At 46.2% G+C, this 12500-nt stretch overlaps 1 protein-coding gene across 1 annotated transcript in view; it reads right to left on the bottom strand.

Moving 5' to 3' along the window:
* Positions 1-3731: 3731 nt before the first annotated feature.
* LOC144513866 (cadherin-7-like) overlaps positions 3732-12500 on the bottom strand; it is a 22377-nt gene continuing 13608 nt past the window's right edge. The window contains exons 8-13 of the mRNA XM_078245061.1: positions 11052-11188; positions 10778-10899; positions 8250-8361; positions 6739-6984; positions 5324-5506; positions 3732-4105 (exon numbers count right to left, since the gene is read on the bottom strand). Of these exons, the coding sequence (XP_078101187.1) occupies positions 3732-4105; positions 5324-5506; positions 6739-6984; positions 8250-8361; positions 10778-10899; positions 11052-11188 (1174 nt within the window). The remainder of the gene's footprint in view (positions 4106-5323; positions 5507-6738; positions 6985-8249; positions 8362-10777; positions 10900-11051; positions 11189-12500) is intronic.

Here is a 12500-nt window from a genome sequence, read left to right as displayed (position 1 = left end):
AGAAATCAACCAAGACATCAGGAAAAGAATTGTGGACCTCCACAAGTGTGGCTCATCCTTAGGTGCAATTTCCAGATGCCTGAAGGTCCCACGTTCATCTGTTCAGACAATAATACGCAAGTATAAAAAACATGGGAATGTACAACCATCATACCGCTCAGGAAGGAGACGGATTCTGAGTCCCAGAGAGGAACGTTTTTTGGTGCGAAATGTGCGAATCAATCCTAGGACAACAGCAAAAGACCTTGTGATGATGCTAGCTGAAACTGGTAAGACAGTGTCATTATCCACAGTAAAACGAGTCCTGTACCACCATCAGCTAAAAGGTTACTCTGGGAGAAGAAAGCCATTACTTCAAAACCACCATAAAAAAAGCCAGACTACAGTTTCAACTGCACATGGGGACAAAAGTCTTAATTTCTGGAGATATGTCCTGTGGTCTGACGAAACAAAAATTGAACTGTTCGGCCATAATGATAAACGGTATATTTGGAGGAAAAAGGACGAAGCTTGGAAGCCTCAGAACACCATCCCAACTGTGAAGTGTGGGGGTGGTAGTATAATGTTGTGGGGCTGCTCTGCTGCAGAAGGGACTGGTGCACTTCACAAAATAGATGGCATCATGAGAAAAGAACATTTTGTGGACATATTGAAGCAACATCTGAAGACATCAGCCAGGAAGTTAAAGCTTGGGTGCAAATGGGTCTTCCAAATGGACAATGACCCCAAGCATACCTCCAAATTAGTTACAAAGTGGCTTAAGGACAACAAAGTCAAGGTATTGGAGTGGCCATCACAAAGCCCTGATCTCAATCCCATAGAACATTTGTGGGTGGCACTGAAAAGGCGAGTGCGAGCAAGAAGGCCTACAAACCTGACCCAGTTCCACCAGTTCTGTCAAGAGGAGTGGGCCAACATTCCAGCAAACTATTGTAGAAAGCTTGTGGAAGGATACCCAAAACGTTTGGCCCAAGTCAAACCGTTTCGGGGCAGTTCTACCAAATACTAAAGAAGTGTATGTATACTTCTGACTTTGATGAAAGTGATAAATAAAATACATAGAAATTCTCCCTCGCTCGATTCTGACATTTAACAAATGCAAAACATATGTTAAAATGTATTGATCTAAAACAGAAAAGTTTACTCTGATTTAATGTATGACAGTAAAGAAATAAAAGTTTGTGTTTTTTTCTGAAGTGTATGTAAATATCTGGTTTCAACTGTACGTGTGTGTGTTCTGTGTGTGTGTGTGTTTGTTGTCTGTGTGTGTTGTGTGTCTGTGTGTGTGTGTTCTGTGTGTGTGTGTGTTGTCTGTGTGTGTGTGTGTGTCTGTGTGTGTGTGTGTAACAGTACCAAAGTGTCAGAAATCCAAAGAAGAAAGACAGAAATCCTCTAAAATCTTCATTTTTTATTAAAAGAACATCAGTTACATAAAATAAGATTTTAGATAACTTCAAAGACAACGACTCAAAGCTACGTGATTTCAACGATAGCAGCGTCCATAGCAACCACCGTAACAACGATAGTTGTTGCTTTCCAATGGCGAGACTTGAAAGAGTCAATCAAACTAAAGAGCTTACGAAGAGAACGAAAATAAGCAGCCCAGTCTCACAGCAGTTTGTGAAATGGTCACATTAGTGAATCTATTGATTCGTGAACAGGACACGAATATGTCGTTTTTTTTGGTGTGGTGATCACAAATTTTAATTTAATGTATTTAAATGGGAAGCATGTTTCGTGATCACACGACTACAGTAGAGAGTAGTATGAAAAGCAGACAATCTGCATAGGGAGGTTGGTCGGGGGGGTGGACGGGTCAAACAACACAGGACTTTGTGATGGAAGTTTCTGTTCAGCGAGGGAGGAATTTGGGTGAAGAAGAGACCTTGTTGAAACAAAATAAAGACAGGCTGCAAACTGGATTAAAAGTTTAGGTATTCGGTGGAAGGGTTTAATTATTTTCAACAATCGAAAATGACAAGAACAGCAATTCACAATGAACAGAGTTACAAAGTGACAACAGATCTGTGCCTCGCGTAACATATGACAGTTCCTTATATCCCATTTTCCCCAGCAGAAACACGGCCATGTTTGGGAAACATTCTAATCTTGAACACCACACTTCATCTTACTTTTCAGACTTCTAGGAGCCAGAGCTGTCCCTGTACATCTGTCTAGTGCGTCAACAAATGACTGTAGTTGTCATTCAATCTTAGAAGTCAGAAATTTATCTCGTCTACAGATTGGTTCAGACTCCAACCTTAGGTTCGGGCAAGCTGACCTTTGCATATCTCTGGAGGCGCCTGTGTTTTGTTACCATTTGCTTACAGTGGAGAATTACAGGGTCATAACATTTTCAGCTGTCTTCAACACTGGAGGACTTACTTTCAGGAAATATCTTTAGGAGACACATGTTTCAGAGGCATATTTGAAGGATTTACTTATAATTAAAAAATCACTCAATAAATGAACAATCATTGTCAAGAAAATCATGGTCTATGTAATTACAACTTTCACCCAGGAGACCGGGGATCGGGTCCTGCGTGTGGCAGTCCGTCCCGTTATTGTCGCGGGCGTGTGCCATTTAATTTCCCCGTGGCAGTTTGTGAAATGGTAACGGTCGAAATTTGTGACCTGTACACGAAATAAACGAGAAAATCGTGACCTGTACACGTATCAATAAATCTAAATAACGTGACCATTTATGAACTGGCGTGAGACTGTGTTGAAATAAGATGTTATCAAAATGCATTTTAATGCCAAAACTATCTTGAAATCTGTCCCCCAACAGAAGAGATTTAGGGAATCAAACGTCCGGCTGTTAACCAATCAGAAGAGATTTAGGGAATCAAAAGTCCGGCTGTTAACCAATCAGAAGAGATTTAGGGAATCAAACGTCCGGCTGTTAACCAATCAGAAGAGATTTAGGGAATCAAACATCCGGCTGTTAACCAATCAGAAGAGATTTAGGGAATCAAACGTCCGGCTGTTAACCAATCAGAAGAGATTTAGGGAATCAAACGTCCGGCTGTTAACCAATCAGAAGAGATTTAGGGAATCAAACGTCCGGCTGTTAACCAATCAGAAGAGATTTAGGGAATCAAACGTCCGGCTGTTAACCAATCAGAAGAGATTTAGGGAATCAAACATTAACCAATCATCTCCTGCAGGTTCACTTATGACCACGGCTCATTTCATCCTCTCACAACATCCTCCATGTCTTTAACAGCAACCACAGAAACTCTTGACATGATGTTCACTTCTACACATCCTGTTCTCCTTCAAGGAACCAGCACGGCCTCCACACTCTGGGTCTGTGTGTGTGTGTGTGTGTGTGTGTGTGTCTCTGTGTCTCTGTGTGTGTCTGTGTGTGTGTGTGTGTGTGTGTGTCTCTGTGTGTGTGTGTGTGTGTCTGTGTGTGTATGTCTCTCTGTGTGTGTGTGTCTTTGTGTGTGTCTGTGTGTGTGTCTCTGTGTGTGTGTGTGTCTCTCTCTCTCTGTGTGTGTGTGTGTGTGTCTGTGTGTGTGTGTGTCTTGCTCTGTGTGTGTGTGTGAGACAGGATCTCCCCCCCAGCTCCACCCTCTCCTCAAACATCGTCATTTCCCATTTCAACAAACCAAGATAGCGGTCAGAATATAACAACTCTAGACCTCATCACGGCTGCTGTGTCCGTTATTTCTCCAGTTTGTGGTTTTTAAACATGTGTTGTGGCGTCCTCTGCCCCCTGCAAGCTACGAGCAGACTCCGCCCCCCTCATCATGTCCATAAAGGTCGGCCAGCTTCCTAAACCTCGGCCCCCACTCTCTCAGGAACTCGTAGTTCTGCTCGGACTCCAGCGAGTCCAGCGAGTTTAAAGAGTCCAGTGAGCTGAGAGACCCGGCAGCCGAGCCGCTGCCCTCGAAGGCGTAGGTCTGCAGCGAGTCGTAGGGGGGCGCCGTCCGGTCCTGGTCCGCCTCCTGCAGTCGGACCCTGATTAACTCCCGGAAGAGATGCTTCTTATCCACCCGGAACTCCAGGGGGAGGAGGTTGTGGTCTCTGAGGGGTCCTGGTGGTGGCTGGTGGTCTCTGAGGGGTCCTGGTGGTGGGAGGTGATCTCTGAGAGGTCCTGGTGGCAGCGGGTGGAGGTCGTGGTCTCTGAGGAGTCCTGGTGGTGGGAGGTGGTCTCTGAGGGGTGCTGGTGGCAGTGGGATGAGGTCGTGGTCTCTGAGGGGTCCTGGTGGTGGGTGGTGGTCTCTGAGGGGTCCTGGTGGCAGTGGGTGGAGGTCGTGGTCTCTGAGGGGTCCTGGTGGTGGGAGGTGGTCTCTGAGGGGTCCTGGTGGCAGTGGGATGAGGTCGTGGTCTCTGAGGGGTCCTGGTGGTGGGTGGTGGTCTCTGAGGGGTCCAGGTAGTGGGTCGTGGTCTCTGAGGGGTCCTGGTGGTGGGTGGTGGTCTCTGAGGGGTCCAGGTGGTGGGAGGTGGCCTCTGAGGGGTCCTGGTGGCAGTGGGAGAAGGTTGTGGTCTCTGAAGGGTCCTGGTGGCAGTGGGAGGAGGTTGCGGTCTCTGAGGGGTCCAGGTGGTGGGAAGTGGTCTCTGAGGGGTCCTGGTTCTGTCTGTCTCAGAGCGAGCATGTCGAAGGCCTTGTGGTTTCTGAGGGGTCCTGGTTGCAGGTCTTGGTCTCTGAGGGGTCCTGGTTGCAGGTCTTGGTCTCTCAGGGGTCCAGGTGGTGGGTCGTGGTCTCTGAGGGGTCCTGGTGGTGGGTGGTGGTCTCTGAGGGGTCCAGGTAGTGGGTCGTGGTCTCTGAGGGGTCCTGGTTGCGGGTCTTGGTCTCTGAGGGGTCCAGGTGGTGGGTCGTGGTCTCTGAGGGGTCCAGGTGGTGGGTCGTGGTCTCTGAGGGGTCCAGGTAGTGGATCGTGGTCTCTGAGGGGTCCTGGTTGCAGGTCTTGGTCTCTGAGGGGTCCAGGTGGTGGGTCGTGGTCTCTGAGGGGTCCTGGTTGCAGGTCTTGGTCTCTGAGGGGTCCTGGTTCTGTCCGTCTCAGAGCGAGCATGTCGAAGGTCTCGTGGTCTCTGAGGGGTCCTGGTGGTGGGAGGTGGTCTCTGAGGGGTCCTGGTGGAGGGAGGTGGTCTCTGAGGGGTCCTGGTTGTGGGAGGTGGTCTCTGAGGGGTCCTGGTGGCAGCGGGTGGAGGTCGTGGTCTCTGAGTGGTCCTGGTGGTGGGAAGTGGTCTCTGAGGGGTCCTGGTGGCAGTAGGATGAGGTCGTGTTCTCTGAGGGGTCCTGGTGGTGGGAGGTGGTCTCCGAGGGGTCCCGGTGGTGGGAGGTGGTCTCCGAGGGGTCCCGGTGGTGGAAGGTGGTCTCTGAGTGGTCCTAGGTCTGTCCGTCTCAGAGCAAGCATGTCGAAGGCCTCAGTGTCTTCCTCTCCTCCTCCCTCGTCATCATAACGACCGATGTTCTCCAGGATGTCCCGCTCCTCGTCGGTCATCACAGGCTCTCGCCTCCCCCGCCTGACAGCTACTGTTACCATGACAACACCTAGGAGACAGGAAGGGGAGGAGTCAATGAATGAGTGCAATACACACATACACACATAGAGATATACAGTATCTCACAAAAGTGAGTACACCCCTCACATTTTAGTAAATATTTCATTATGTCTTTTAATGGGACAACACTGAAGAAATTACACTTTGCTCCAATGTAAAGTATGAAGTGTACAGCTTGTATAATGTAAAGTATTAAGTGTACAGCTTGTATAACAGTGTAAATATGCTGTCCCCTCAAAATGCCAAACAACAGGCTGACTTCCATAGCAATGGAGTATTTGTTATGGTTTTGGTTTTTTGCTTTGTTTCCTGTTTTAATTTGGATCTGGTATTTTGGTTCTATGTCTTGTCTCCTTGTGTTTGTGTAGTTTACGGTCTTGTTTTGTGTTATGTTCTGTTTCCTGTTTTATTTTGATAGTCTAGTTTTCTGTCTTGTGTCTAGTTCTGCTTCCTGTGTTTTCCCGCCTGTGTGATTGTCTGATGTGCTTCACCTGTTCCCCAGCCCTGGTGGCACCTGTCCCGTGTTTGCTCGTTACCTGGTTTATTTAGCCTCTGTGTTTCCTTTGTCTCTTGTCACATCGTTTTGTGTCCTTGCCCGGTTAGTTGGTGTTTGTGTGCTTTCCCCGTGTCAGTTCTGTATTTCCCTGGTTTTTGTTCTCCCTTGGTTTTTTTGATACCTTTCTTCTTATATTGGAATTGGTTTTTGCCTGCTGCTTCCTTGGTTCATTTTTGTGTTTCGATTAATAAATCCTCGAGTTCAACCCTTCTCCCGCCTGCCTGCCTCTCCCTGCATTTGGGTCCTTTAATCCCTGGAAATGCAACAGTATTAAATCTCTACAGTAATAACACTTGGATATAGTCAAAATTTCAAAACCTTTGGCGATTTTAGGGGATTATTAATCTTCAGTTTTACCTCAAAAGTCCTCAAAAATTAGTAATGTGAGTTTTTCCACTTAACAGCACATCCGCAAAACATTTCAGAAACGCGAGACCAAGAAACTAACTGGAAATTAAAATAATAATAGGCCTTATTCATTCCATTTATAATTTAAAATTTCATATAAACTGTCTATAAGGCTGTGCATGTGATGGGTTCATGACAATATTCTTTGCCTCTGGCCCTATACACATTTAATATATATATATATATATATATATATATATATATATATATATATATATATATATATATGTGTGTGTGTGTGTGTGTGTGTGTGTTACCCAGCAGTGTGATGATGCTGGTGAGTATGCCAGTAGCGGTGCTGAGGCCAGTGACCAGCGGGCGTGCCAGCGTCTGGCTGCAGGCGCGCCGATCTCCGGTGACCTCACAGCTGCAGACGGTGACGGTCAGCGTGTTGGTGCTGCTCAGAGACGGCCTGCCGCCGTCAGAGATCACCACCGGCAGGAAGTGGACGGGCTGATCTCGCTGCAGAAACCCAGGCGCAGTCAGGACGGACGCTGTGTTGTCTGAATACAGAAGCACCAAACATATATTTATGTATTTTAATGTATATAGTTATTTCAAGTATGTGTGTGAATGATGTGGGTGTGTTTGTGTGTACTTTATTGGCTTTTTTCTTTGCACTTTTCAAATTGAAATCAGAAAAACGGACAGACATATCTGTAGAAAAGAATTCATATAAAATCAATTTTTGAGTCTTTTGGCTCTTTGATGTTTTCTGTAGTAAGCTGAGACATGTGGCTATGGCCCTGTGCTGTCTGTATCTCACCAGATGTGTTTACAGCAGTGTATTTTAAAGGAACACGCCGACTTATATATCATACTGGGAACTATAGTCTCAGAGAAGTGAAGCATTTCTATTCTCCGTCCGGTGCTTCTCAGGTGCTGCGAGCATATCACTCCGCCCCAAGTAGCAGAAGTAGCAGTGCTTCGCCTTCTGAGAATATAGTTCCCAGTATGTATACGGTTAGAAGATGGCTGTGTGACCTTGTTATTTGTACACGCTGTGACTCTACAAATCACAACACGTAAATAGGAACATGTTGGCGTTATTTAGTCACTTATTGGGAGCAGTAGGCTAGATGGAGCCAGTTACCTCCAGGATCTGTGCTAAGCTAGGCTAGATGGAGCCTGTTTCCTCCAGGGTCTGTGCTAAGCTAGGCTAGATGGAGCCTGTTACCTCCAGGATCTGTGCTAAGCTAGGCTAGATGGAGCCTGTTACCTCCGTGGTATGTGCTAAGCTAGGCTAGATGGAGCCGGTTACCTCCGTGGTATGTGCTAAGCTAGGCTAGATGGAGCCAGTTACCTCCAGGATCTGTGCTAAGCTAGGCTACTGGTGGAGCCGTCGGAAAGAGCTACAACATGCACGGAGATGAGAAGGGTATGTCTGGACTTATTTAACTCTGGGGGATACGAGGAAGAAGACAAAGTCCCAATAAGTCGCAGTGGTCCTTTAATCATTTCATCATTTTACAGATGTATGACTTGGACGGAAATAAAAACCCTCCATTCTAGCCTCTGTAACTCTTTGTCAGTAAGGCCTAGAATCACCCTGACACTTGTAACAACAATTATAGCCTACACATCCCTGAGTGTCAAAGTATACGGGAGCTGTACCACTTTTAATTTGGGTATGACGTCTAGACCAAAAAGCATGGATTTCAAACGTTTCTAAAGAGGTTAAGGACTGTAGTGTTGTGTGTTTAAGGTGGACTGTAGTGTTGTGTGTTTAAGGTGGACTGTAGTGTTGTGTGTTTAAGGAGGACTGCACCTTTGTTGTCCCTCAGGGTGAAGTTCCCAGCATGCTCGGCGCTCAGAGAGAACAGGAAGTGATGTCCGTTCACCGGTTGGTCTCGGTCCACAGCGCTCAGAGTCTCAATGATCTGACGGGTCAAACACACAAACTTTATACTTAAACCAATCAGATTCCATCACTTCTGCAAATATTTAAAAACCCATCACAGGCTTCAGACAGATTCATCGTCATCATGTAGATAACATCTAATAACTAATCACTGATATCTGATAACCCTGTGGGTTAGGGTTAGTTATTAGTTAGGTTAGTCTTTAGTTAGGTTAATCTTTAGTTAGGTTAGTCTTTAGTTAGGTTAGTTATTAGTTAGGTTAATCTAGCTTCTCTCATCCTGGTCACACGGCAGTCTGGACCACAGTCCTTTTGTCTCTTTCTTTTGCTGTTTCGGTTGTTTTTTTTAACTTTATTGGTACCAGAAACTTCCCAACTGAAGAGGAATGTGATCTGAAATGTGGGAGAAATTATTAACAACATTGTTAACTAACAGCGTGAAACATAAACTTTGCAGTAATGCAGATCTGCACAGTTCGGATCGCCAGCTTGCTGAGTGAAATGCATGATGGGTAGGGTCTGGGTCATGTGACTCCAGCCTGTGGTGTGGGTCATGTGATTCCAGCCTGTGATGTGGGTCATGTGACTCCAGCCTATGGTGTGGGTCATGTGACCCTCAGCCTGTGGTCTGGGTCATGTGACTCCAGCCTGTGGTCTGGGTCATGTGACTCCAGCCTGTGATGTGGGTCATGTGACCCTCAGCCTGTGGTCTGGGTCATGTGACTCCAGCCTGTGATGTGGGTCATGTGACCCTCAGCCTGTGGTCTGGGTCATGTGACTCCAGCCTGCGATGTGGTTCATGTGACCCTCAGCCTGTGGTCTGGGTCATGTGACTCCAGCCTGTGATGTGGGTCATGTGACCCTCAGCTTGTGGTCTGGGTCATGTGACTCCAGCCTGTGGTCTGGGTCATGTGACTCCAGCCTGTGATGTGGGTCATGTGACCCTCAGCCTGTGATTTGGGTCATGTGACTCCAGCCTGCTTAGATTAGTGGAACATTTGGACGTGGATCAGAAACAGAGATGATCCGACACTTTGAACATAAATAACAGATTATTAATTTTTAGCTCTGCACCGAGCGCCCAACATCTAAAAATACAGCCAGAGAAAATGTTCCCGTGGTCATCAAAGCCTCCAAGAGACTGACAGGAAAGAGTGTGTATGATGGGATGTCCGTTACCAGAGCAGTCAATTAGCGTAAGGCCTTAAAAACATTTACCATTCATGTAAATGTCACACTTTCATCTATTTAAAAGATGTTAAATATAACAGCCTACATTGTTTCATTCAGTGTGTTTTATTAGAATTATTCTCAATTCAAATGATTTTCTTCATGAAAACAAGATTTTGGGTCCTATCTCGCCCCCGGCGCAGCGTAAAGCCCCACCCAAGTGTCTTTGCTAGTTGAAGACCGACCCAGTTGTCAGTTTCCCGTCCAGCGCCCACCTCGTTTAAATAACAAATGCACCTGCACCCATCTGTGGCCCATGGCTGGTCTTACAGGGAGGTGTGTTCAGGTGCATTCTGTGCGTGCTGGTCTTACAGGGAGGTGTGTTCAGGTGCATTCTGGGCATGCTGGTCTTACAGGGAGGTGTGTTCAGGTGCATTCTGGGCGTGCTGGTCTTACAGGGAGGTGTGTTCAGGTGCATTCTGGGCATGCTGGTCTTACAGGGAGGTGTGTTCAGGTGCATTCTGGGCGTGCTGGTCTTACAGGGAGGTGTGTTCAGGTGCATTCTGGGCATGCTGGTCTTACAGGGAGGTGTGTTCAGGTGCATTCTGGGCGTGCTAGTCTTACAGGGAGGTGTGTTCAGGTGCATTCTGGGCATGCTGGTCTTACAGGGAGGTGTGTTCAGGTGCATTCTGGTCTTACAGGGAGGTGTGTTCAGGTGCATTCTGGGCATGCTGGTCTTACAGGGAGGTGTGTTCAGGTGCATTCTGGGCGTGCTGGTCTTACAGGGAGGTGTGTTCAGGTGCATTCTGGGCGTGCTGGTTTTACAGGGAGGTGTGTTCAGGTGCATTCTGGGCGTGCTGGTTTTACAGGGAGGTGTGTTCAGGTGCATTCTGGGCGTGCTGGTCTTACAGGGAGGTGTGTTCAGGTGCATTCTGGGCGTGCTGGTCTTACAGGAAGGTGTGTTCAGGTGCATTCTGGGCGTGCTGGTCTTACAGGAAGGTGTGTTGTCTTATATTCGGACCGATGTGATGATCTCAGCTGAAACTCTGACTTTGTGATTATAAAAGCTAAAATATTCACATGACATGAAGTTGATATTTCACTCTGCATTTTATATTTTAGGGAAGTTTCTGGAAACAACAAAAGAATCCAGACTCCTGAAAGTCTCTCCTGTGTCTCTGTCTCTCAGAGGTTAGTCTCCTTCAGACAGTTTCGAGAGAGAAGATGTAGCTGTTTGGTTCCTGAACTGACAGAGAGACGTTCACCTGTCCAGCGTTGGCGTCCTTGCAGACGAAGGTCTGATAGTCGATGGCGAAGCTCGGAGCGTTGTCGTTAACATCCGTCACGGAGACCAGAACCACAGCTTTCCCCACCTGAGACACATTCACTGACACACACAGACACACAGACACACACACACACACACACACACACACACACACACACACATATATATATATATATATATATATATATATATATATATATATATATATATATATATATATATATATTAATACATATGTTTCCATAACTTACGGGTCTCTGTAGCGAGGACGGTGAGGTTGTGCATAGCGACAGTCTCTCGGTCCAGAGATCTGGCGGTTGTTATGACTCCTGAAATGCTGTCGATGGTAAAGTAACGCTCCACGTCTGACTTCCTGTCGATAGAATACCTGTAAACACACAGACGCCTGACTAACCCAACGATCAGCACTCTGTTTAACACACACCTGACACAGGATCAGTAGTGACTGTTTACTACCGGGGGCCTGTTGCACAAAAGTAGAATGAAGAAATCCAGGATAACTGAGAAAGCGCAGCTTGACTTAGTGTGGTCCGCTCATGGCGGCTTAATCGGTTGCACGTTTGCCGAGGCAGGATGAGAAGGTGAAGCTACGTCAGCCAGGTGTAGATAGCTGGGATAAGTCCACGACTTTCTTAACTAGACCACGGTATCCATCACAGATTTACTGATGCAGAAATGGAGAAGACGCGTGCGGCATATCTTTAACCCGCTGAGCACCAGCTGTTAATGGAACATTACGAGGAGGTGAAACATTTAATATGCAAAAAGGGAAATACGGCTCTTGTTATCAGACAGAGAGAAAAAGCCTGACAGACAATAACGGACCGACTGAATGTGTAAGGATTTAAAAAGATCTACTTACTAGTCACTCCACATTTTTACAAAGTTGTACACTGTGTTTTAATTGCTTTTATATATAATAATATATAATATGCTTGTTTTATGTGTTGGTTGTATTGCTGTATCTGTTTTTATCTGCTAAATGTGCTGGTTTTACTGTAAAGTGTCTTTGAGGAGCCTGTAAAGCACTACATAAATGTTTTATTATTTAGCCTACTTTACCTTAAAAGTGAGCAGAGGGAGTTCATGTTCCTCGGGACATTCACCCTGAGGACGAGGCTTAATGTCAAACCCTTATTCATAATGAGAGAATATGTTTTACAACCATATCCACAAATCTCTATAAGCTATAATTCTAAATATCTTTCTACAATTAATGTTCATACAGAACAAACACGACTGGACAAAAACTAGAAAAAGTGACTTCAATACACACTGTAAGCATATCTGTAAAACAATATAGCCTATTATTATTATTCATGTTTTTTTTTTCTCACTCCCAGATGCATGACGGCACCAAAATAAAAAGATTAAGAAGCTTTGTGACATTATAACACATTCCCACTCCCATCTGGTAAAATACGGACGTTTGGTCAGCGTCCATTGTCGTCGTTATTGACGCTAAAAGTCTCCTTTAGAGTCCGCTGCACGGTGTGGGAGTTAACACATCAGACTCCAGGATTAATCTTAGCCCGGCTGTTAGCCCGGCTGTTAGCCCGGCTGTTAGCCCGGCTGTTAGCCCGGCTGTTAGCCCGGCTGTTAGCCCGGCTGTTAGCCCGGCTGTTAGCCTGCTCTGGAGCGAATATCCCGGCTTAATCCCTTATCCTGGTTTTGTGCAA

This window comes from Sander vitreus, unplaced genomic scaffold (assembly GCF_031162955.1).
Source record: "Sander vitreus isolate 19-12246 unplaced genomic scaffold, sanVit1 ctg360_0, whole genome shotgun sequence".
NCBI lineage: Eukaryota > Metazoa > Chordata > Actinopteri > Perciformes > Percidae > Sander > Sander vitreus.
The sequence above is the reverse complement of the archived record's forward strand: the minus strand, read 5'-3'. Positions and strand labels throughout refer to the sequence as shown.